Source organism: Puma concolor, chromosome C1, assembly GCF_028749965.1.
Source record: "Puma concolor isolate L17-30 chromosome C1, mPumCon1.1.hap2, whole genome shotgun sequence".
NCBI lineage: Eukaryota > Metazoa > Chordata > Mammalia > Carnivora > Felidae > Puma > Puma concolor.
In genome coordinates this window covers 204185063-204207295 of record NC_141674.1, presented here as the reverse complement: position 1 = coordinate 204207295, position 22233 = coordinate 204185063, and the positions used below count along the sequence as shown (strand labels likewise).

Here is a 22233-nt window from a genome sequence, read left to right as displayed (position 1 = left end):
TTTGGCTTCTTTGTTTAGTAGCGCCTAGCTTGTGCAGTATGGCTTTTTCTGACTTCCTGGCAAGACTGGAGTGTGGCAGAATAGCCCTCACTTTGCTCTAAAGTCTGTTTTCCCAAGAGATCAGGGTCTGAGTAAAGGCAGGTCTGATGTCTCTGCTAGTGTGAGTTTCAGGAAAACTAGTAGAGGCCAGCCAGCATTTAAGCAGAATATATGGGAACATAACATACATATTCTATGTACACACACACACACACACATTTTTATGCATATGCATTCTTTTTAATTGAATGCCTTTTAAACGGAAGACTCTACTTCCCTGATTGCCATAGTATCTTTTCTTTCTGCTTTGCCCTAGCTTATGCCCCAACACTTGTGTATGCTGGATGCCTGAAGGTCCTTGCTTTTTATTCAAGTACCAATACAGGGAGGTAGGAAGGGGGTCAGAGACCAGAGCGGTGTGGCAGGTGTTTATTGAGCTAGAGAAGAGCTGAGCATGGCCAGCCTGTCACGTCCTCAGAGACTCGGCATTATGAACTGCCCCTGCAGGGTCATTTTTATACAGCATGAAGTAGCCCTGGACCTGGGCAGGACTTATCTGAGTTGTAACTTGAAGGACGCGTTCTGCAAAGGCCTCGGCCAGGGAAGGTGCTTGCCCTGGATAGAACCTCTGGAACATCTGAGTCAGCTGCCAGTGTGAGCAGTAGCCCACATACTCCTTCATGTCTACTCGTCCAGGGCGGATCAGTGCAGGGTCCAGCCTAAGAGCAGCAAAAGCAGGATCACAGGCCCAAGTACCACTGCTACCCCCTAAAATGATGGTTTCTCTGAACCTCCTGATCTCCCAAGGCACCGAGGGGGCAGGGAGTCCTGCCTCACAGTCTCAGATTGCCCCATCCCTTCTTACCTGTCAACATGGTTGGTGGTCATGAACACAATGCGTGCCTCAGTGGAAGCCACACCATCCAAGGCATTGAGCAGTCCACTGAAGGTGAGACGACCTAGACCTTGGTACTTGACTGGGTCTAGAGGAAGGCAGAGATAAAGAGACGTGGATGATCATAACCCTACTTAAACCTTCTACTCCCCACCACGTTCCCCTACTTATCAGTGACTCTTGTGAACTCTCGTTGCCAACTCAGGCGTCCTCCATCAGCCCTCTGGATTTCCACTTTCTTCCACTGCTCCTCACTCCTGTACCTCATTTACCGTCACTTAGAAATGCTCCCCATTTCCTCAGCTCCCCTCACTTACTCTCTGCAGCTAGGTCCCGGCTAAGAAAGGCTGCATCCACATCTTCCAGGAGCACCAGGCTCTGCTGCGGGGCCACGCTCAGCAGGTGGTTGAGCCGGTCATCGGAGAGGCTGGAGTCCGTGAGACTCAGCAGGCAGATGCTGTGCTCCAGTTCCCCAGCCAGGGCTGTGCTATGGAGGACAGGATGACAGCAGGCAGGCAACCCGGAATCAGTCCTTGGGCCCAAATATTTGTCCTCCCCATAACGGGTGGGGTCTCAGAGACCTAACCCTTCTATCACCCCATCTTAAGGCATCTCATGTCCTACGTGTATCATGTTCCCGGGTCTCCACATTTAATTCCCTTTCCAACCCCACAGCTCAGTTTTTCTCCAGTTTAATGATTAAGAGAAAATGTGACCCTACTCACATAAAACTGCTTTTTCCACAACCAGGGGGCCCATAAAGCAGGTAGCCACGTCTGTAGGGAATGCCTAGGAATACAGCCAAGATGATCAGGGCCTAAAATGAATTCAAGTACTCTACTTCAAATGTCCACATTCATTACCAACCCTGCCCCCTAGTGGCCTGATGACCTCAGTACTGGAAGAAATTAACCCTAGGGGCCAACTTTCATCTCTGGGAATTAAGCTAGAGCTTCATATTCATCCCATATGACCACAGAGACCAGCCTGTTTTCCCTTACTATAGCACCACATCAAAAACAGGCTGGCCAAGACCCCAGCGGCTTCTCACCTCTGTCAGTGTACCACTTGGGGTTATCGATGAATTCCCGGATGTCTCGGACAATTCGGTTAGCCAGACCCTGTTCTAGAACCACAGAACTCAGTGGCCGCCGTCGGCGTGGATAGCCAAAAGGGCGCCATTCAGAGCCCATGGCTGTGTACATCACTGTCTTCCCTTCCTCCTGCTGCAAGGCTAGCTCTCGAGCTAAGGGGGAAATAAGACAAAGCCAGTAATTCGTCTTTGCCATGCTATTAGGCAGACCTGTGCCAAGACAGCTTCCCTCTGGTCTCATGGGCTATGATCCTCCTCTCCAAGCTTCTCTTCCTCTGACGTCATATGCCCCTATTCTTGCAACTTGCCCCCCCTCCCCCCTCGCCATAAAGGCAGCCCGTGCTATCCCACACCTTCCTCCAGGATGTTGAAGAAAACCTTTCGGTCAGTGCCCAGAGCTGTGAAGGTGACAGATTCCCAAGGAGTCCCTGTCTGCAGGTCTATCATCTGCATCTCTCGGCTTCGTTCCACTCGGATCCATTTCCCTTGGTACCTGAATAAAAATGGTCACAATGAGGTGAATGAATGGGGGGTCAAATCCAGCTCCTCTCATTCTCCTTTCTACTCTTAGAGCCCTCCCTGGCTCCCAACCTTACCAGATAAAGTGGTTTCCAGGGCTGGGGACAAATTCAAACTTAGTGGAGATGCGCCCACTCTCATGCTGAAGGTATGAAGTCTCAACACTGAGATGCTGAGTACGGGTACTGTGGCGGGTGAGCCAGCTAAGCAACCAGGCATAGCTTCGGTCTCGAGCAGGGACTTCCAGTGTGATCATGTAATGGCGCCGGAATGCCACCAAGCCCAGCTGGGCACCCTTCCGGGCCAGGGCCAGGGCTGTGCCCACACCCACAAGCCCAAATCCAGCCCCAAAGTAGGGATTGTCCTTCAGGGCCAGAATAAAGTCTGAAAGGGGCATCTTGAGAGGGAAACACTGAACCTTACAGGCTCTGACGCATTTTCAAACCTGGGGGTGGAGAGCAGTGGAGATGGGACAAAGATTAGTTTAGAAAGGACTCTGCAATTCCTCGTCACCCTCATCCCTTCTTCCCACAGAGGCCAGGTGCAGGAAGGACAGGTCAGTTCTACTGTGTGTTTCCATATCCTCCCTTTGTGGGATGGAGGTCCTGCTGGAATGCAAGGGCTGAGACTTCAGGCCCCTCTTCCCATTTTGCCCTTCATTATCCTGTTCATAGTTCAATTTCCTGCCAGAGGACAAGGTCTAAAGATTCCTTAAACATGAGAGAACAATGTAACCATCTTCTCATCAGGATAATGGGCAGAATTTTTGTGGTCCCTGGGACTAGCTGAGATAGAAAGGGGCCCACTGCCCAGAGTTAACAGAGGATGAAGCTACTCTCTTCCACTGACCTGTCAGTAACCCCATGCCTTACCACCATGAGTAATACCCTTCAAATATCCTCTCCTTTACATGCTCAATTCCTAATATCCTGTTTAGTTAGCCCTTTATTGCCTCACGACTAAACTGTCTCTTTAAAATTAATTTTAGTTCTTAAAACGTCATCTTAATGGGCCTCCACCTCTGGCTTTGGCGTACCAAATTGCTACACAGGGATCCAGATCTTTCTTCATACAGTCTGCTTCAATCCAATGGCTTGTTCTGAACAGATCCCTGAATTAGGTAAAAACTCCTCTGCCTGGTACTCAAAACCCTTCACAACACAGGGCCTACCCATCTTTCATTGCTTAGCGCCTAATAATCTCTGTTGTATAATTCTGCTCAGGCAGGTCTTCTCTACTCGGAATCCCCATTCTAATTGACTCTTCCTTCTCCCCCAATTTAACACCTGTCCATTTGCTGCTTCCTCCACGGACATTTTCCCCGAATTCTCCCCCAATAAAACGTGACCCAGTCTAATTTTAGATTGTAAGGTCCCGAGGGATTGGAAGTCACATCGTTTCTAGCACACCTTCCCGACCCCTGCCACTTTGCTGTGCGCGAGGCACGCGGGACGGTGAACTGACAGCCGAGACCACGGCTGAGGCTCAGAGTAGAATCCAGAATGCCAAAATACTTATGCGTGGAAGGCCACAGACAAAGCCCTTCCCCCTCCCGTCCCTTGTCTGACGCCCAGAAGTGCCTTCCCGAACCCTTTCCACACCCCAGCTCGCGCCTCCAGCAGCGTGGCTCGGAGTAACCCCTCACTCCGCCCCCTTACCGCCATGACTCTCTGGCCCTCCCTCTCGATGGTTTCAGCCCCCGGCACTCCAGGGACGCGCCGCTCGGCCCCGCCCCGGCGTTCCTTCACCTACTTCCCGCCACACCCACCTAGCGGGCCGTGCCACTCTGCCCCACAACTCTCGATGGTATTCCTTGGGCCGCTCGGCTGGGAAAAGGGGCAAAGGGAAAACGCCGGAGAAAACCATAGAGTACACCGCCAGCCGACGAGAGGAAGAGAGAGCGGCCTCCATCGGCCCGAAGTCCTAGAGGCGGCTGGGCCGGAGGCGGTCGCACAAAAGGAGTCCCGGGAGGCCGCTCCAGCAGCTGGTGGACCATAGAGAGACACAGCTCCCGCCGGCCTTGGCCCGGGAGGTGAGTTAGTGGCTGCAGGCAGAAACTAGTAGGGAGTGTTTGTGGAGCGGGCCGGAGGCAAAAGTTTCTCGAACCCCAGGATGAGGGTGGGCCTGGGCGGTGGGAATCCCCTGGAGGAGGTGCTGAAAGAAGCACGCCGACGGTCTGGGCCCCGGCGCATCACAGCAGCCGTCCCGGTGCCTCAGCCGCGTCACTGCTTTGGATCCCGCCCGGTTGCCCGCTGCCTCTCCTCAGGACCATAATCATGACGATGCTCCATCCCAAGCTTTGCAGGTCACAAAACGGCTTTCCCATTTGCTGGCTCTTGTGATTGCCGCTCCCGCCCAACGATGTGGACGCTGTCATCACCTCCACTTTACAGATAGGAAAGCTGAGGCCCTGGGAAGCGAGGTGACTGTATCTATCAGAGGCCACGCGGTGAGTCAGAGCCCAAAGACACGTGGAAACCCGGGTGCCTTTGTCCCCACGCCGGGTCACATTCTTTCCCCAGGCCTTTTCTCTCCATTAATTTGTCCCTTTTCTTGCTCAGTGCCTCTGCCCCAAAGATGTGCTCATTTCTCCTCTTGTGCCCGCCTCTCTCCCACCTCACCCGCTTTCCAGCCGCTGAAGGTTCAGGTTTTCAGGTTCTTGATCTAGAAGGCACTGTGTCCTCCTTGGCTCCCCGCAGAGCAGCGATAAAATTCTGTGAGCGGAGGCTGTGGTTTCCAGAGAATCCTCTGACCGTGGAAATGCACTTCCCAGCTACCTTCCGAATCCCCGGATCTGAGGTTTTGAGTTGCAGGACTCACACCTGCAACCTGATTTCCTATCCCTAAGGCCCTTACTTGACCTCCATGACTCAATTTCATGGAGTAATTACTGTCATACATTACTTATTCTTCAGCTTACGCTAATTTTAGCCATGTGTAACAGGATATGCAATTTAGTTGGTATTCATTTCTCAGTTGTGTTGTAGCGTTTTCAATATGAGGCCATAGTCAATGAGTTTGAAATTTCTCCAGGTGTGTTCCTTCATATGTAAGGAACCACTGGTTTATCTTTGTAGGAGACCTAGCTTCCCTCTGATGCATCTCCATGTCTGCGGTTCTCCACTAGAATCTCATTTGTCTTACTTGCATAGATTGTTGTGATTTGTGTTCAGTGCAGTGATAAGTCAGTCAGTTGCACTCAGAAAGGTCTAAGTCTAGGGAGGGAGACTGATAGCTAAACAACAGTGCAGTGTGACAGTTTCTGATAGAGTTAGGTACAAGGTACAAGGCCCTGAGGACCCCAGAGAGAGTAACTTACATAAACAGTGTCAAGAAGTCTTCACAGCAGAAGTGACATTTGTGCAGATTCTTAAGGACAGCGAAGAGTTGGTTAGCCAGACGAGAGATGAAGAAGGGGAAATGGCCCGTCAAGCCGAGAGAGAGAGAGAGAGAGAGAGAGAGAGAGAGGCATGTGTGAGGGTATGGGAGCAGAAGAGAAGTTGGTGAGCCTGGAGAATGGCAACTCATTGGTATGACTGGATCAGAGATCTGTTGAGGGGAGAGGTGGTAGATGAGTCTGGAGAGGTCAGCAGGGGCCAGGTCATGAAGAAAGGGCCTTATACCGATACAGAGGAGTAGTGAGATCATAACATGTTAAGCGGGGAAGGGACATCTGAGATCCCTTGGCTCAAGTTTTGTTGCAGATAAGAAAACTGGGACCCAGATTGCTTTGTGATTTCACCAGGGTTACTTAGATCCAAGAAACTTAACCTTCAGTCTTTAGTATATTGGCCAAAACTTGTTGGCTCTCTTCTAATATTGATCCCTATTAACATTTGTATACTTCTCGTTCTGAGCATTGTTGTAAAAACTTCTAGGTTAACTAGGTGTGGCATGCTGCCATGCAAGGAAATGCCTAAGTGGGCAGGCACTGGGCCGTGCACCCACATCAGCTGGGAAGAAAGTGAGTGAGATCTCTAACTATATTTTGTTTGGGTTCTCTTCTGATTGGCTTATCAGCACATAAAAACCACAGAACACCGGTCAGTGGTGATGACAGACCCCGTGTTGGACCCACAGCCAACCGACAGCACTGGGGAGATGGATGGACTGTGTCCTGAGCTATTGCTGATCCCCCCATCTCTGTCTAACCGTGGAATCCTGGAGCCTGTCCAGAGCCCCTGTCCTGCTGGGAATCCCACACCTTTGCCTGCTGACCCAGGCTGCCTGCTGGTAGAGTCCACGGCAACTGAAGAGGACACAGGGAACATGGAGATCATTGTGGAAGCAGTAGCTGGAAACCTGTCCCCAGGTGCTCCTGGAGAGCCCCCAGGTACAAACATAGTTGCTACCAGGCCAGTGGGACAGTCAGCCCTGAGGTTTTGTCTGTGCTATTTTTGACCCTTCTATATAAATGTGATGAGAACACAAGGTAACATCTTATTTTTATTCTTAGAGATGTTGTAATTTGATTTGCAGTTGGTGAATGTTGATTGAAGGCTGGCAAGGTGGTTCACAACCTGGTACCGAGCTCTTGGCAGAGTCTATCCCTGTGAGGGCTTCGTGTCTGCTAGGCAGCAATCCAGAAGGGAAGACCTTTCTGACACCTCTGCCGGATCCTTACTCCTATAGCCCTCGGGGAGTTTTTCCCCCATATTGACCCTCCCACTCGGGAACTGCAGCCAGGGATTAGGCAACAGGCCCAGCGCCTCCACCACCCTGGGCTTGGCAGGGCTTCCCAGAGGTAATCTGGTATTTCCTTGCCCTAGTTTCTTGTGTATAACATACTTAACTCATCCGAGGCATGTTGTCAAGAGTGGGAGTTGAACATTTATATTTATTCTAGAAAAAAGACTCTCCCCTTTATTCTTCCCATATCTACAACTTCTTATTTTTAGGTAACTTCCCTGCTGTTAACTGCCATCCTCCAGCTATGGCTGTCACAACTTCCCTTGGCAGTGTAGTATAGTGACAGCAACTACTGGGAAAGATTAGCTAATTTGATCGTAGAGTATTTCTAACCTTCTGTGTAATGAAACAAGTAATAGGCAAAGAACAAACCTGGGAAAAACATTTGCAATACATGAGGAAGAGTTAATATCTTTAAAATTCAAAGAGCTATGAAATAAGAAAAAGAAACGGTGTTTTTTGGGGGGTTTTGTTTTTTTTTTTTAGAAAGGGAAAAAGAAACCTACAGGCACTTCAATAAGGAAGAGTAAAAATAGTCAATAACCATAAGGATGCATAATCTCACTAACACACAAATAAGTTCCAGTTAAAAATAATTATGAGGGGTGCCTGGCTGGCTCAGTCAGAAGAGCAGATGACTCTTTTTTTTCTTTTTAAGTGTATTTATTTATTGAGAGGGAGAGAGCGATCCTATGGGGGGAAGGGCAGAGAGGGAGGGAAAGAATCCCAAGCAGGCTTTGTGCAGAGCCTGATGTGGGGTTTGAACCCACAAACAGTGAGATCATGACCTGAGCCTAAATCAAGAATCAGACGTTCAACTGATTGAGCCACCTGGTGCCCCAGAGCATGTGACTCTTGATATCAGGGTCATGAGTTCGAGCCCCACGTCGGGTGTAGAAATTACTAAAAAAAATTAATAATAATAAACTTAAAAAAAATAATAACAGTTATGAAATGCCCATATTGCTTCCCAACTATGGCAAAAATTAAACGTTTTTTATAATACTTAGTGTTGGTAGGAAAACAGATAACTGCCTTATAGCTTATGGAGTGTATAAATTAGCATAATCTTTTGAAGGTCATTTTATATAATGAACTTTAATTTTTTTTAATGTTTATTTACTTTTGAGAGACAGAGAGACAGAGGTGTGAGCGAGGGAGGGGCAAAGAGAGAGGGAGACACAGAATCTGAAGCAGCCTCCAGGCCCGAGCTGTCAGCACAGAGCCTGACACGGGGCTCAAACCCACAAACCCTGAGATCATGACCTGAGCCAAAGTCGGATGCTTAACTGACTGAGCCACCCAGGCACCCCTATATAACAAACTTTAAACTGACCCAGTCATTCCATTTCTAGGCCTCTGTCCTATAGAAAACTCACACACATGCACAAGGAGACAGAGGTAAAAGGTTGTCCCGAGCAGCTTTATTTATAATGATTGCAAATAACCCAAATGTCCATCAGTAAGGGCAAGACTTCATTTTGACTTGTTCATGCCAGGAAGTACTCTGGACTGGACAAAAAAAAAAAAAAAAAAAAAAAAACAAGGTAGAGCTAAAGGTACTCAGAAAAAAAAGTATCTGATATATATAGCAAGGGGGGGGGCGGGGGCGGGGAGGGAAGCAAATTGCAGAGAAATGACTGAAAAAGGCCTGAAAGAATAAGAATATACATTAAATTTTGTGTGAGAGTGTGGGGGGGTTATTTTTTCTTTATATACATCTATGTTATTTGAGTTGTCACACTGAACTTTTATTTAAACAAAGAAATGATAAAAAAAAAAAAGGATTCCCAGGGTAGATGTGGCACAGACCTGGGCTTGAGTCCTGGTTCCACCATTAACAGGCACCATGGCCTTAACCTTAGAACTCCAGGCCCCTCTTCTCATAGGGCAACTGGAGCACCAAGTGAGTGTTTCCTACACCTTTGTCAAGGTCCTGCCCGTTGCTTAAGAAATGGCAGTGATTACTGTGAACGTGATTTGGGTCTTTTGGAAACGGATGTTTTCCATTTTGTAAATTACTGTGCCTTTGAAAAATCTCTTTACAGAATGTGAAAGTAATACTTTGTCATTTATACTGTAGATGTTATCCGCAGATTGTCGTTTACTTCTTTTGGAAGTTCGTAATTTTTCATTTGGGCAAAACGTATTGCCTTTTCCTAATGCTTTCCTGTTTGGTTAATGCTTGTTGTATTTATTTAGCAAATGTTAAATACCTATTTTGTGCCAAATGTTGAGCCAGATACTGGGAATCCAACTTTAGTATGTGTGCTGCCGAAGTGAGCACTTGATAGTGGGAATCCAAATGTATGTGCGAATAAATAGACTGTCCCTGACCTTATGGAGCTTACTGTCCAGGGATAGACCAGACTTAAGGTCCATCTCCACTCTACTAATATTAAAAGATTCACCTACATTTTCTACTAGTAGCTAACTCCTGTGAGTCTCATTCCATCTGATTCTGTGCCTTTCTCTGTCGGTCCTCTGCCTGCAGGTGTCCTGGTAAAGGTGGTGGAGGTGTACTTCTGTGAGCGCTGTGAGCAGAGCTTCGCAGAGCCCACTCTGCTGGCCCTGCACCAGTGTACTGAGACCCTTATACAGCCTATGCAGGGCCTCTCTAGCCTTCCATGCTCTGTAGAGCTGACCCCCAGCAACCTCATTCTCTCTGGCCCTCTGCAGGGCCAGGGCCCACCAGATAGCCCCCTGCCATGCCCTGTGTGTAGACAGGAGTTTGCCCAACCCCAGGCCCTGAAGAGCCACTTCAAGATTCACCGGGCCACTCCTGACATCTTCTCCTGCCCAGAGTCTGGCTGTGTGTTCTCCGCTGAAGATCGCAAGGGTCTGCAGCACCACCTGAGGCAGGCCCACGCCACGGTTCCCGTGCCCTGTTCTTTCCGGGGCTGCCCCCTGCTCTTTGGGAGCCAGCAGGGCATGGAGCTGCACCGGCAGGCCCACTACCCTTTCCACTGCAACCATTGCAGCTTCGTGGGCTCCAACGTCAAACTCTTCCGGCAGCATCAGCGGAGCCACGGGGCCGGGACACAGGGAGAACTGTCTGCCCTTCAGGGTCTTCCATCCCAGGAGCTGCTGCCAGGTATGAGGCCAAAGGCCCAGCAGTGCCTTGCCTGGAACGCAGCCACGGTCAGTCTTACAGGACAGGCCGTTGATTCCAGTGCCATGAATGTATATGTGAATGCAAGGGAACGTGGAGCAGTGGCTCAGGAGGCCAGCATTACTGACTGACAATGGAAGGCATCTAGAAACCCTGGACCAGTCAGAATATATAAGACAAGGAGCAAGTCTTTGTCCATGACAGTGAGTGATATTTGGCTTTAGCTGTGCTGTGGCCTTGAAGTTACTTAACCAGTATCCTTTTTTTTTTGATTCATTTCAGAGCTTTCTGAGGGCAGAAGCTAAAATGTTCATCCGTGGCCGTAGCCACTGGTAGAATACCTGTAGACTTCTTTTTAGAGCACGTGGGATTGGGCCAGAGAAGCCGGGATTCTTTTAAAAAGAAACTTTCTAGGAGGGTGGAGCCTCACTGATCCTTACTCCTCTCAGTCTCAACAAAAACAAACAAACAAAAAACCAACAACAACAGAAAAAACGGGCATGGGGTGGGTAGAAGAGCAGGAGAAAATAGAGAAACCAGGCCTGGAAGGTCAGGATTCTGCTGAGAGACTTAGGCTTGCTAAGACCTGTTGGTGCTTTGTTCCCAAAGAGAAGACCCCTTTTTCCTGGGAAATAGTCTTGTATCTTTGCCTTCCTGAGGCATCTCCCTTGGTTGAGGGATAGAAGGGCTGGATTGGTGTGACCCTGTCTTGCTGATTAGGCTTCTCAGTAGAGCAGTTAAGAGGACAGACTATGTTACCCTGCGTTGAGCCACCAGCTGTTAGCCCTGGGAACCCAAGCCAAGGAAGGGCTCTGTACCCATTCTGTCCCTCTCAGTCCCCTACCCCCACTGCAGTGATCTCAAAGCTCTTACCTTTCAGGGGTCTGAGGATGGTGTTATTTGAGGTTTGATTTACTCTAGGTTGGAGCATTAATGACAGCTTAGCTCTTGGTCTTCCTATCTTTGTCTTGAGTGATAATAAATGTATAGACTTAGAATCTGGGATTCTCTTACACTAAATGGGGAGAGGGTGATTCTGCCAGCCAGTAAGAGGAGCAGTCCAAGCCTTCACTGCTGGCATTGGCTTCTATAGACATCATCGAGTGTTATGTGTCTCCAGCTCCGAAACTGCCCAGTAGAGAGGGAGAGCCTTCAGAACAAGCAGATATGCCCTTGCCCAGGCGAGAGTCAGCTGACGAGGAGGACGTAGAGGAAGAAGAGGGGAATGGCACCTTAAAGGACTCCCAGAAAGCCCCAGAGAAAGCCCAGGGGGCTCAGCAGTTAGAAGGTAATAACATGGTTAGGCTTGAACCTCCTGGTGGTGGGGAGGAATGGATTGAGGGGAGCCTGGCATTGAGGCTCAGGGGTTTGGTTTCCTGGGCTTTGATTCATATCCCTTTGTTCCTACCCTTCCACTTTGACATGTCTAGTGGGAAAATGATAAATGAGTAAAGACTGTAGAAACAGCCGGGGTAAATAGAGTTTGCTCTCCTGGGCTGGTTTTCCTTGGGCAGAAAGCTTTTTTGCAGGGAAGAGAGGGTGATATTCATCATACAAAGATGCTAGAGGTTATTGGTCAGCAGCCTGACATGTCTGGCATTGGGCCCACTGAGATTTTGTTTCTGAAACCCTACTTTCCATGGGGCGCCTGGGTGGCGCAGTCGGTTAAGCGTCCGACTTCAGCCAGGTCACGATCTCGCGGTCAGTGAGTTCGAGCCCCGCGTCAGGCTCTGGGCTGATGGCTCAGAGCCTGGAGCCTGTTTCCAATTCTGTGTCTTCCTCTCTCTCTGCCCCTCCCCTGTTCATGCTCTGTCTCTCTCTGTCCCAAAAATAAATAAACGTTGAAAAAAAAAAATTAAAAAAAAAAAAAAGAAACCCTACTTCCCAGTTTTCTAACTCACTAGAACATTTGAAACCCATCCAGCCCACAGGGAGCACATTTATTGTCAAGGGAATAGAAAAGATCTGGTTGTATTTATGACCAGTTCTCTATGATCTAGAACTCAGTGAACCAGTGTTAGGAAGTGGGAGTACTTTACCTTCTTCACTTCCCTTTTCTACACTCCATGGGGTTTTTTTCCTTCCAACCAACCCTGCTGATCCCACTGCCTACCTCCATGAACGAGGACAAGGAAGAACAAGAATGGTCCATCTGGATTGTTCTCTCGAGCAGCTCTAGACAAAGGCTTAGGAACAGTAGGTGGCTGGGTAAAGCACTTCAAATAGGTTTGCCACAAGGCTTGAGAAATCCTTGTGATGTTGCTTTTTTCAATACTTGAATTTCTCGTCTCTTCTTTGAGACTACAGTGTTTGAGGTGCTACTGTTTCGGTTTCCTGGAGAGAAACGGGAAAGGCCACACGATGTTTGTGTCTGGGCAGATTGTGGTTCTCCCATTATCTGGCCAGCCCCTGAGCTACCTTCTGTGCCTTTTCCCTCTCCCAGGGGATGTGGCTTCTGGCACCGAGTCCCTCTTCAAGACCCACATGTGTCCAGAATGCAAGCGCTGCTTTAAGAAGCGGACCCATCTGGTGGAGCACCTGCATCTCCACTTCCCGGACCCCAGCCTTCAGTGCCCCAACTGCCAGAAGTTCTTCACCAGCAAGAGCAAGCTCAAGACCCATCTGCTGCGGGAGCTGGGCCAGAAGGCCCACCGCTGCCCGCTGTGCCACTACAGTGCGGTGGAGAGGAACGCGCTCAACCGCCACATGGCCAGCATGCACGAGGACATCTCCAACTTCTACTCAGACACCTACACCTGTCCCGTGTGCCGCGAGGAGTTCCGCCTCAGCCAGGCCCTCAAGGAGCACCTCAAGAGCCACACGGCGGCGGCGGCGGCAGAGCCGCTGCCCCTCCGCTGCTTTCAGGAAGGCTGCGGTTACACGGCCCCCGACCGCAAGGCCTTCATAAAGCACCTGAAGGAGACCCATGGTGTGCGGGCCGTGGAGTGCCGCCATCACTCTTGTCCCATGCTCTTCGCCACGGCCGAAGCCATGGAGGCCCATCACAAAAGCCACTACGCCTTCCACTGCCCACACTGCGACTTTGCCTGCTCCAATAAGCACCTGTTCCGCAAACACAAGAAGCAGGGCCACCCCGGCAGTGAAGAGCTGCGCTGCACCTTCTGCCCCTTTGCCACCTTCAACCCGGTGGCCTACCAGGACCACGTGGGCAAGATGCACGCCCACGAGAAGATCCACCAGTGCCCTGAGTGCAGCTTTGCCACCGCCCACAAGAGGGTGCTCATCCGCCACATGCTGCTGCACACCGGTGAGCTGGCTTCCCTGCTTCCCATAACGTAAGGGTGGCAGTGAGGAAGGGGGCGGCAGAAGTGAGCTTTTACTGTGTACAAGACACAGGAAGGGCCTTGCCTGCATTGTCTTGTTGGACCCAGTCTTCCTAGATATAAATCAAGCCTTAAGCCGAGTGTCACTCAGCTAGTACAGCAGTTAAGCCACTGAGCCAAAGACTGTGCTCTCACTGCTATGCTGCTGTGTCTCACCGTTAAGGCCCCATCCAGTTCTGCTTGCCCTTCGTCAGGCTTGCCTGGGTCAGTACCCAGCCTATTAGAGCGAAGAAACCCAGACGGGGGGAGATACCTTCCTTTGCAATTCGAGTTTTGAGGTGTGCTATGAGAGATGGGGCGAGGGGACTGAACCATCTACATATGTTGTAGCCTTGGCAGCCGACTCAGAGTCTAAATTGGTTACCAGCATTGCTGATGCTTTGAGTGACACAGCCACATCAGGCTTCCTCCTACAGCATCACCCCATTTGTGCTCTCTAGGCAAGCATCAGTGGGTTGACAAGATATTAAAAAAATCTCATCAAAGATTTTTGGGAGGCCAGGTTTTAGGTAGCTTGGGGTAAAGCCATTGTTTCCCTGGAACAGGTCATTTCTACACATGCTTTGGTCACCAAGCCTCGTTTTTCTGCGGCCTTTCCTAAAATCTTCATCTCTACGGTGCTTTATAGTTTAGAGTTCTTTTAGATAGATCACTTCATTTAATTCATAATAACAATCTTGTAAGGAAGACAGGTGAAAAAGAGAAACTGAACACTTAAATGGCCTGTTTCAGGATCACACAGCTAGTATCAGAACCAGAGCCAGACGACCACGTTGCTTGCTTTTGACCGCGGGGAAATGGGCTGAGCGGGTAGGCAGGGATCACAGGGAAGGGTCCTGAAGGACCTGGTCTTGACCAACTACACAGACAGCTCTTCCTTGAGTCCTTGCTGGGCACTGCTGAGGACTTTGGGACATCTCATTTAATCTTCTGTCAACCATGCGCAGTCAGTATTTTTGTTGCTCCCTCTTTGGAGCCAAGGAAACTGAGACTTGGAGGGGTTAAATGACCTCTCCAAAGCCATACGGTAGTAAGCTGGGATCTGAACCACCACTTGATAGCTCTGTGGTTTCTCTCTGCCTTGGCTTCTTTTTCTGTAAAATGGGGCAGTCCTCCTCCGGGGGCTGTTGGGAGGAGTCAGTACGAGGGGACCTGGTACATAATGAGCATTCTATACATGTTGGCTATTGACGTCTTTGTTACCGTGTCGGATTTCAGAGTTCAAATTCTTAACTACTTCTTGTATTGCCTGATTTTTTTCTCCTCTTCCACAAAACTGGAAGGAACTAGGGTAAGTGGAGCCAGTGCCAGCAAGCTCCACAACAAATCAAGGGTAGACTTCCAAGCTGGTTTTGAAAAGCACGGTCTTCACTTTCCTCCGGGGCTTGCTCCGTGTCGGAGTGGAGAAATCGTCTGCGAGGGCTGGGGAGCAGCACTGACTTGTGAGCCACGCCGCAGGCCGTGCGTGAAGCTTTCATTCTGCTTGGCATCAGGGCAAGCTTGCTGGGGAAGATGGTCTGTGCTCGCTCGGTCCGTGTCTGACCTGTGTCCTCTCCCCTCTCCCACCCCCACTCCCCCATAAGGCGAGAAACCTCACAAGTGTGAGCTGTGTGACTTCACGTGCCGAGACGTGAGCTACCTGTCCAAGCACATGCTGACCCACTCCAACACCAAGGATTACATGTGCACCGAGTGTGGCTATGTCACCAAGTGGAAGCACTACCTCAGTGTGCACATGCGGAAACATGCAGGGGACCTCAGGTATGAGTACACGCACACCTCCGTCCCTGTTCCCAAGGACCTTATGCCAGGCTAGCCTCCTCTTGAACTCACCTTGCTCTCCTGGTCCCAGAGCGACTCCTCCTATTGTCCCTCTCTGCTCCTCTCGCCTCAGCTCCATTGCCTGTAGCTGGGCTCTGTGCCTGTGGCCCAGTGTGCATGGTGAGAGCTGTCTGGGCTCAGGGGAGGGAGCGCAGGCCTACACACGAAGGTGTCCCTTGGGTTCTGAGTCCGGTCCTGGGAAAGTAGGGAGACTGCACCTGTGACCCCAACCCAGGCATGTTTCCCGCTGAGCTGTGGCACAGCTGGCCAGGGGGTTTCTCCTAGCTTCCATGCCTCCACGGGAGAATGAGACCTAGGCACAGAAACCTGCCCCGTGAGGCTGTAGCCCTGTCAGCTCCTTCGGAGTCCACAGCGGGTTGCTGATTTATGCTCTCTTCCCTTTGGGAAGCGATACAGAGGAGGGGTCGGAACACAGGCCCTGAAGCTAGGCTGTCCCTGCCCTTCACTTCCTTTTTAACCTTAGGCAAGTTATTAATTTCCGTGCTTTAGTGACCTCACTTGCAAATAGATACCTACATCACAGGGCAGTGGAAAAAAAGAATAAATTAGATGATGCGTGTACGGTACCGAGTGTAGAGCCTTGTCCATGGTAAGTGCTCGTTTACCTGTCAAGGGAGATCGATAATTGTGATTTTGCCCCCCACCCCCACCCCTGTCCTCCTCGCCAGATACCAGTGCAACCAGTGCTCGTACCGCTGCCACCGGGCCGACCAGCTGAGCAGCCACAAGCTGCGCCACCAGGGCAAGTCCCTGATGTGTGAGGTGTGTGCTTTCGCTTGCAAGCGGAAGTATGAGCTGCAGAAGCACATGGCCTCCCAGCACCACCCGGGCGCGCCGGCCCCGCTCTATCCCTGCCGCTACTGCAGCTACCAGAGCCGCCACAAGCAGGCCCTGCTGAGCCACGAGAACTGCAAGCACACCCGCCTCCGGGAGTTCCGCTGTGCCCTCTGCGACTACCGCACCTTCAGCAACACCACCCTCTTCTTCCACAAGCGCAAGGCCCACGGCTACGTGCCCGGGGACCAGGTGTGGCAGCTCCGCTCTGCCAGCCAGGAGCCGGAGGGGGCCAGGCAGTGCCCGACACCCCCGCCAGACTCAGAGCCCTCGAGCCAGCTGTCTCCCCAGCCTGAGGCGCCAGACCGTGACCCCGGGACTGTGGTGGACCCCAACGTGGACCGGGCCCCGCCGGAGCCCGGTGAGGAGGACCGCGCCGGGAGACCGGCTGGCAGCGAGGTCCCGCGGGGGGACGACCTGGGTAGCAGCCCCAGTCCGGCCGAGGCAGATGAAGGTGGCTGCACGCTGCACCTCGAGGCCCTGGGGGTGGAGCTGGAGCCCGTGGCTGAGCCGCCCCTTGAGGAGATCACTGAACCCGCCCCTGCGGAGTTCAGACCCCTGGACCCCTCGGGGCCCCTGAGACTGGAAGGGCCAGGTGCCACTTTGACAGAGCTGTCTACCTTTGAAGGTGCTGGGACGTCTGGTTTGGATGCTGAAGAAGAGCCCGTTCTGGAAAAGCCAGCCCCTGAAAGCCCCAGAAACCCCCCTTCCTCAGAGGAGCCCCCTGACAGCTGGGTGGGAACCTTCAAGGCAGCTCTGCCTGCTGAGACCGCTCCCCTCCCCCAGTTCCCAGAGTCAGAGTCCTTACTCAAGGCCCTGCGGAGACAGGACAAAGAGCAAGCAGAGGCTCTGGTGCTGGAGGGGCGGGTTCAGATGGTTGTGATACAGGGAGAGGGGCGGGCCTTCCGCTGCCCGCACTGCCCTTTTATCACCCGCCGGGAGAAGGCCCTGAGTGTACACTCCAGGACTGGGTGCCAGGGCCGCCGAGAGCCCCTGCTGTGCCCTGAGTGTGGGGCTAGCTTCAAGCAACAGCGTGGCCTCAGCACCCACCTGCTGAAGAAGTGCCCTGTTCTGCTCAGAAAGAACAAGGGCTTACCCAGACCAAGTTCACCCGTCCCTCTGCGTCCTCCGCCCCCGGCCACCCAGGACTCAGGGGATGCGGAAGGTGGGAAGCCCCCATCTGCGCCATTAGAAGTAGAGCTGGTGCTCCCAAAAGATGCTCCCTCTGTGCCTCCCAGGGAGTCGGAAGTAGAGGAGCCTCCTGGCACACTGTGTGTCCCTGCAGTCCCTCCTGCAGGAAACCCCTCACCTGCAGAGACGCCTGAGAAGTTCCACTTCGAGCAGGGCAAGTTTCACTGCAACTCCTGCACATTCCTCTGTTCTCGGCTCTCCTCCATTACCTCTCACGTGGCCGAAGGCTGCCGGGGGGGGCGTGGCGGGGGAGGAAAGCGGGGGGCCGCCCAGACCCAGCCCGTTGCATCCCTCCTGAGCGATGGAGGCTCCGCTCCCCTAAACAGTGGCAGCACAGAGCGCAGCCCTGGGAATGGGGACACGACTGCGGTGCCAAAGCAGAAGGGGGCGCGCTTCTCCTGCCCCACGTGTCCCTTCAGCTGCCAGCAGGAGCGGGCTCTGAGGACTCACCAGACCCGGGGCTGCCCCCTCGAGGGGTCCGGCGAGCTGCACTGTGGCCTCTGCACATTCACCACTGCCGCCGCTGCCGCCCTGAGGCTACACCAGAAGCGGAGGCATCCTAGCACGGCTCCTGCCCGTGGGCCCCGGCCCCCTCTGCAGTGCGGGGACTGTGGCTTCACCTGTAAGCAGGGCCGGTGCCTACAGCAGCACCGGCGGCTCAAGCACGAGGGAGTGAAGCCGCACCAGTGCCCCTTCTGTGACTTTTCCACCACCAGACGGTACCGGTTGGAGGCGCACCAGTCGCGACACACAGGTGTTGGCCGCATCCCCTGCAGCTCCTGTCCCCAGACATTTGGTACCAACTCAAAACTGCGCTTGCACCGGCTAAGGGTACATGACAAAACACCCACCCACTTCTGTCCCCTCTGTGACTACAGTGGCTATCTTCGCCATGATATCACTCGCCACGTCAACAGTTGCCACCGGGGCACTCCTGCCTTTGCCTGCCCCCAGTGTGAGGCCCAGTTCAGTTCCGAGACGGCACTCAAGCAGCATGCCCTGCGCCGACATCCTGAGCCTGTGCCCCCCGCCCCCGGCTCTCCTGCGGAGGCCACTGAGGGCCCCCTGCACTGCTCCCGCTGTGGGTTGCTGTGCCCCAGCCCCGCCAGCCTGCGAGGACACACCCGGAAACAGCATCCTCGGCTGGAGTGCGGGGCCTGCCAGGAGGCCTTCCCCAGCCGGCCAGCACTGGATGAGCACCGGAGACAGCAGCATTTCAGCCACCGCTGCCAGCTCTGTGATTTCGCTGCCCGGGAGCGGGCGGGCCTGGTGAAGCACTACTTGGAACAGCACGAGGCGGCAGCGGCCTCGGAGGGCGGTGCAGGTGCCAGCCAGCCCCCCCTGCGCTGCCCCTTTTGTGACTTCACATGCCGCCATCAGCTCGTGCTGGACCACCACGTGAAAGGGCACGGGGGCACCCGGCTCTACAAGTGCACCGACTGTGCTTACAGCACCAAGAACCGGCAGAAGATCACCTGGCACAGCCGTATCCACACCGGGGAAAAGCCCTACCGCTGTCACCTCTGTCCCTATGCCTGTGCTGACCCTTCTCGACTCAAGGTAAGGTTGGGGCCCTGGGGACTTCCCTGATCCCAACTCGCAGCTATGAGCTCTGGGACTTTCGTCAAGCCCCCTAACTTCTCCAAGCCTCAGATTCCTCGTGTGTAAAAGGAAGAGAATACTTCACAGAGTTGTCACAGAGATAAAATTCTGTCATATGTGCTTGGTATGTGATGAAGGCAGGTAATAGTTGGGTGGTAATCTCCGTGATAATGGCTAACATTTATTGAGCACTTATTGTATGCTGGATACTAATTTTAGTCCTTCCAAAACACAAGATAGAGTTGCTTTTGCTATTTCTTCTGCAGTTGATTTCACAGGTTAATAAACTGTGAGGTAGAGGTTAAGCCCCCAAAGACACAGGTAGCAAGTGGCAGAGCTGAGATAGGGCAGACCAAGAGGTAGGCCCAGTGGGTTAGGTTGGTGTCCACATGGCCAGACTGGGGAGCCTGCTTGGTAACAGAAGTATGGCTGGGATGGGAGCACATCCTTTGAGTGTCAAGGGTACGCATTTTCTGGGCATACTCTGCTCTTTCCTCCTCCAGTACCATATGCGGATCCACAAGGAAGAACGCAAGTATCTGTGCCCTGACTGTGGCTACAAGTGCAAGTGGGTCAACCAGCTCAAGTACCACATGACCAAGCACACAGGTGAGTCTGTGCGGTTTCGACAGGCCCAAGGGGTTCCCCCATTCTCTGGCACACCCAGCCTCCTTGAGGTTGTAGGTGTCCTTAGTCAGGTTCAGGGCGCACATCAGTTTTTCACATTGGTGGTAGGAGGGAGGGAGGCTGAATGGCCAGAATAGCTTCCCTGCCCACTGAAGACCTATCAGAATCAGAAGAGAGGTGAACCTGGGAGCCTATGCGTCTGCACTGTGTAAAAGCTTCATGGCCCTAGGTTACCCACCTCCCATTGAGAACTCAAACATGTGACTGAAGGAGGTCTCCTTGGTTCCTGCAGACACAATGGGCTGTTATGGGTAACAAAGAGAATGTGAAGGGTTCACTTGTTTTGACTTCTTTTTTTCCTTCTGGGTACGGAGTCCATGAACTATGGCTTCTCAGGAAAGACTTAATGATGCCGTGCTTGTGATTACTGTGTATGATCCCCTCATGTAAAGGAAGTAACCAGATGCATTTCAAGGCACTCTGCATCTGTGAATGACACTTCTTTTGCCTCTAGCTCTTCCTTCTTAAACATTTTATTTTCCTGTTTGGGTTGGACAAGGAGTTGTATTTAAATGGATTTCCAAGTTGCATGAGGACCCCATGATCAAAAGGGGGTTAGAATCTCCCATTTGGAAACCCTGTCATATTTGAGTGAATATTTGTTGCTGTCAGGTGGCTGGCTACTTGGGAATCGGTTATCAGCATCCATTGAGCACCCGCTGTATACAAGGGGCTGTTTTGGGAGAAGGGCATAGAAATGTCAGAAGAGACTGGAACATTCCAAAGGTGCGGTCGTTAGTCACCATGCTGCTTGTGTTCTTTGTGTCCCGGGATCACGGCGACTCTTCTGGCACACTGAGCATTGTTCGACTCCCTTCAGCAGTAATTTGTTCCTTGTCCTTGCCCTGTCCCCCAGGACTGAAGCCATACCAGTGTCCCGAGTGTGAATACTGTACCAACCGGGCTGATGCGCTGCGTGTGCACCAGGAGACGCGGCACCGGGAAGCCCGGGCCTTCATGTGCGAGCAGTGTGGCAAGGCCTTCAAGACCCGCTTCCTACTGCGCACCCACCTCCGCAAGCACAGCGAGGCCAAACCCTATGTGTGCAACGTGTGCCACCGTGCTTTCCGCTGGGCTGCCGGCCTGCGCCATCACGCCCTCACCCACACTGACCGCCACCCCTTCTTCTGCCGCCTCTGCAGCTACAAGGCCAAGCAGAAGTTCCAGGTGGTTAAGCATGTGCGCAGGCACCACCCCGACCAGGCCGACCCAAACCAAGGAGTGGGCAAAGACCCCACCACCCCCACAGTGCACCTGCATGACGTGCAGTTGGAGGACCCCAGCCCCCCTGCTCCTGCTGCTCCTCCAACTGGACCAGAGGGCTGAGAGCCTACCCCACCTCTTGGAGGGTGTGGTCCAAGACGTGCAGTGCAGACTGACTGGAGGCAGAGCGAGCCTGGAGCTCAGGGCCAGAGGAGGGGCTAGCTTCGAGGCGCCCGGGGAGGGGGCTGCAGGCCTCCTGGGACTCAGGCTCTAGTACTTTGAAGTTGATGGCCATATATATAAAAGAGCAACATGGACCACAAATTGATTTCCTGTCGCGGCACACTGTGTTTTTAACCCATGAGTTCCTGCTTTCTTCACCATCCCTCCCCCAAAGTCCCTGGCTCTAAGATGCTGGTTTTACCCATTCTGTCGTCCCCTTTCTTCTTGCTGTCAAGTCTGTTTTCTTTCAATGCCCTCAAAACAGTTGTATCTACCTGCATGTGCTGTTGTGCCTGATGCTCTCTAAAGCATGTTAAACAGAGTGATTACTAGCTTATAGACTCGTCCACGTCCCTGACTTACCATTTCCAGGTTGTCCTCTTGATCTGCCCTGTTCCCTCTCAGACCTCTGCCTCTCCTTTGTCTCCTTCCATTTTCACTGCGTGATTCTGAAATGGGCCAGGTCTGTTTTCTCTCTGTCCTTGAACCCATCTTGGCCTCTGCCTTGCTCCTTCTTGCCAAGTCCCTTGGTCTACCTATAGAGGGAGGACTGCCCCCCACTAAGCCTGTTCCTAGAAGCAGGTTTATTTCAGCATCTGTCCTCAGCCTGGCTCAGCAGCGACACTAGAGTTAAAGTACAAGGTAGTGTGAAATGCAGATGACTTGGGGGCTGGTGTGAATCTCTAATCCAGACCTCACAATGACTGGATGATTAATCATCTACACTGGGACACACTGGGAAAATGAAAGAGGGTACTTTTAGTAATTATGCTGGGACAACAGATGTAAACCAGGATGATTCCAGGTATAAACCTCAGCAGGGTTGGGATCACATACCCTTTGTCTCCTCCTTTTGCCCTTAGAAGCTATACTAATGAACCTTTCTACATTATGTAGCACATGCAGGGGCCCCTGGAAATTTCTTATTTTCCTCCCCTTTCCCTAGCCCACCTGTCTACCT

General features: G+C 52.2%; 2 protein-coding genes across 8 annotated transcripts; one reads left to right on the top strand and one right to left on the bottom strand.

Annotated features, from left to right (window-relative positions):
* Positions 1 to 452: 452 nt before the first annotated feature.
* BCS1L (BCS1 ubiquinol-cytochrome c reductase complex chaperone) lies at positions 453 to 4295 on the bottom strand. Of its 2 annotated transcripts, none has more exons than XM_025935219.2 (8): positions 4205 to 4295; positions 2624 to 2991; positions 2381 to 2520; positions 1986 to 2180; positions 1660 to 1723; positions 1252 to 1421; positions 905 to 1022; positions 453 to 758 (listed from the first exon to the last, which is right to left on the bottom strand). In XM_025935219.2, exons 2-8 carry the CDS (start codon positions 2941 to 2943, stop codon positions 506 to 508), a joined length of 1260 nt encoding a protein of 419 aa, XP_025791004.1. In that variant the 5' UTR covers positions 2944 to 2991; positions 4205 to 4295; the 3' UTR covers positions 453 to 505. The 2 variants fall into 2 exon arrangements, with proteins under 2 accessions (XP_025791004.1, XP_086575775.1); XM_086719649.1 differs by having other exon boundaries at positions 4148 to 4219.
* On the top strand, positions 3594 to 21609 carry ZNF142 (zinc finger protein 142). Of its 6 annotated transcripts, XM_086719629.1 has the most exons (11): positions 3595 to 3666; positions 4243 to 4578; positions 4844 to 4995; positions 6567 to 6879; positions 9730 to 10329; positions 11441 to 11635; positions 12791 to 13615; positions 15275 to 15452; positions 16202 to 19118; positions 19664 to 19769; positions 20704 to 21609. In XM_086719629.1, exons 4-11 carry the CDS (start codon positions 6600 to 6602, stop codon positions 21171 to 21173), a joined length of 5571 nt encoding a protein of 1856 aa, XP_086575755.1. In that variant the 5' UTR covers positions 3595 to 3666; positions 4243 to 4578; positions 4844 to 4995; positions 6567 to 6599; the 3' UTR covers positions 21174 to 21609. The 6 variants fall into 6 exon arrangements, with proteins under 6 accessions (XP_086575756.1, XP_086575758.1, XP_086575755.1 ...); XM_086719630.1 differs by having other exon boundaries at positions 3594 to 3666; positions 4243 to 4968; XM_086719628.1 differs by having other exon boundaries at positions 4243 to 4995.
* Positions 21610 to 22233: the final 624 nt, after the last annotated feature.

What these genes read in the sequence shown, in the direction of transcription:
- BCS1L (XM_025935219.2), bottom strand. Translation starts at nt 2,943, where the DNA reads ATGCCCCTTTCAGACTTTATTCTGGCCCTGAAGGACAATCCCTACTTT. An exon ending in CCGGGACCTAGCTGCAGAGA is followed by an intron (nt 1,023 to 1,251) that starts GTAAGTGAGGGG and finishes GCCTTCCTCTAG; the next exon opens with ACCCAGTCAAGTACCAAGGT. An exon ending in ACCACCAACCATGTTGACAG is followed by an intron (nt 759 to 904) that starts GTAAGAAGGGAT and finishes TGCTGCTCTTAG; the next exon opens with GCTGGACCCTGCACTGATCC.
- ZNF142 (XM_086719630.1), top strand. Translation starts at nt 6,600, where the DNA reads ATGACAGACCCCGTGTTGGACCCACAGCCAACCGACAGCACTGGGGAG. An exon ending in TGCTCCTGGAGAGCCCCCAG is followed by an intron (nt 6,880 to 9,729) that starts GTACAAACATAG and finishes CTCTGCCTGCAG; the next exon opens with GTGTCCTGGTAAAGGTGGTG. An exon ending in CTGACCCTTCTCGACTCAAG is followed by an intron (nt 19,119 to 19,663) that starts GTAAGGTTGGGG and finishes TTCCTCCTCCAG; the next exon opens with TACCATATGCGGATCCACAA.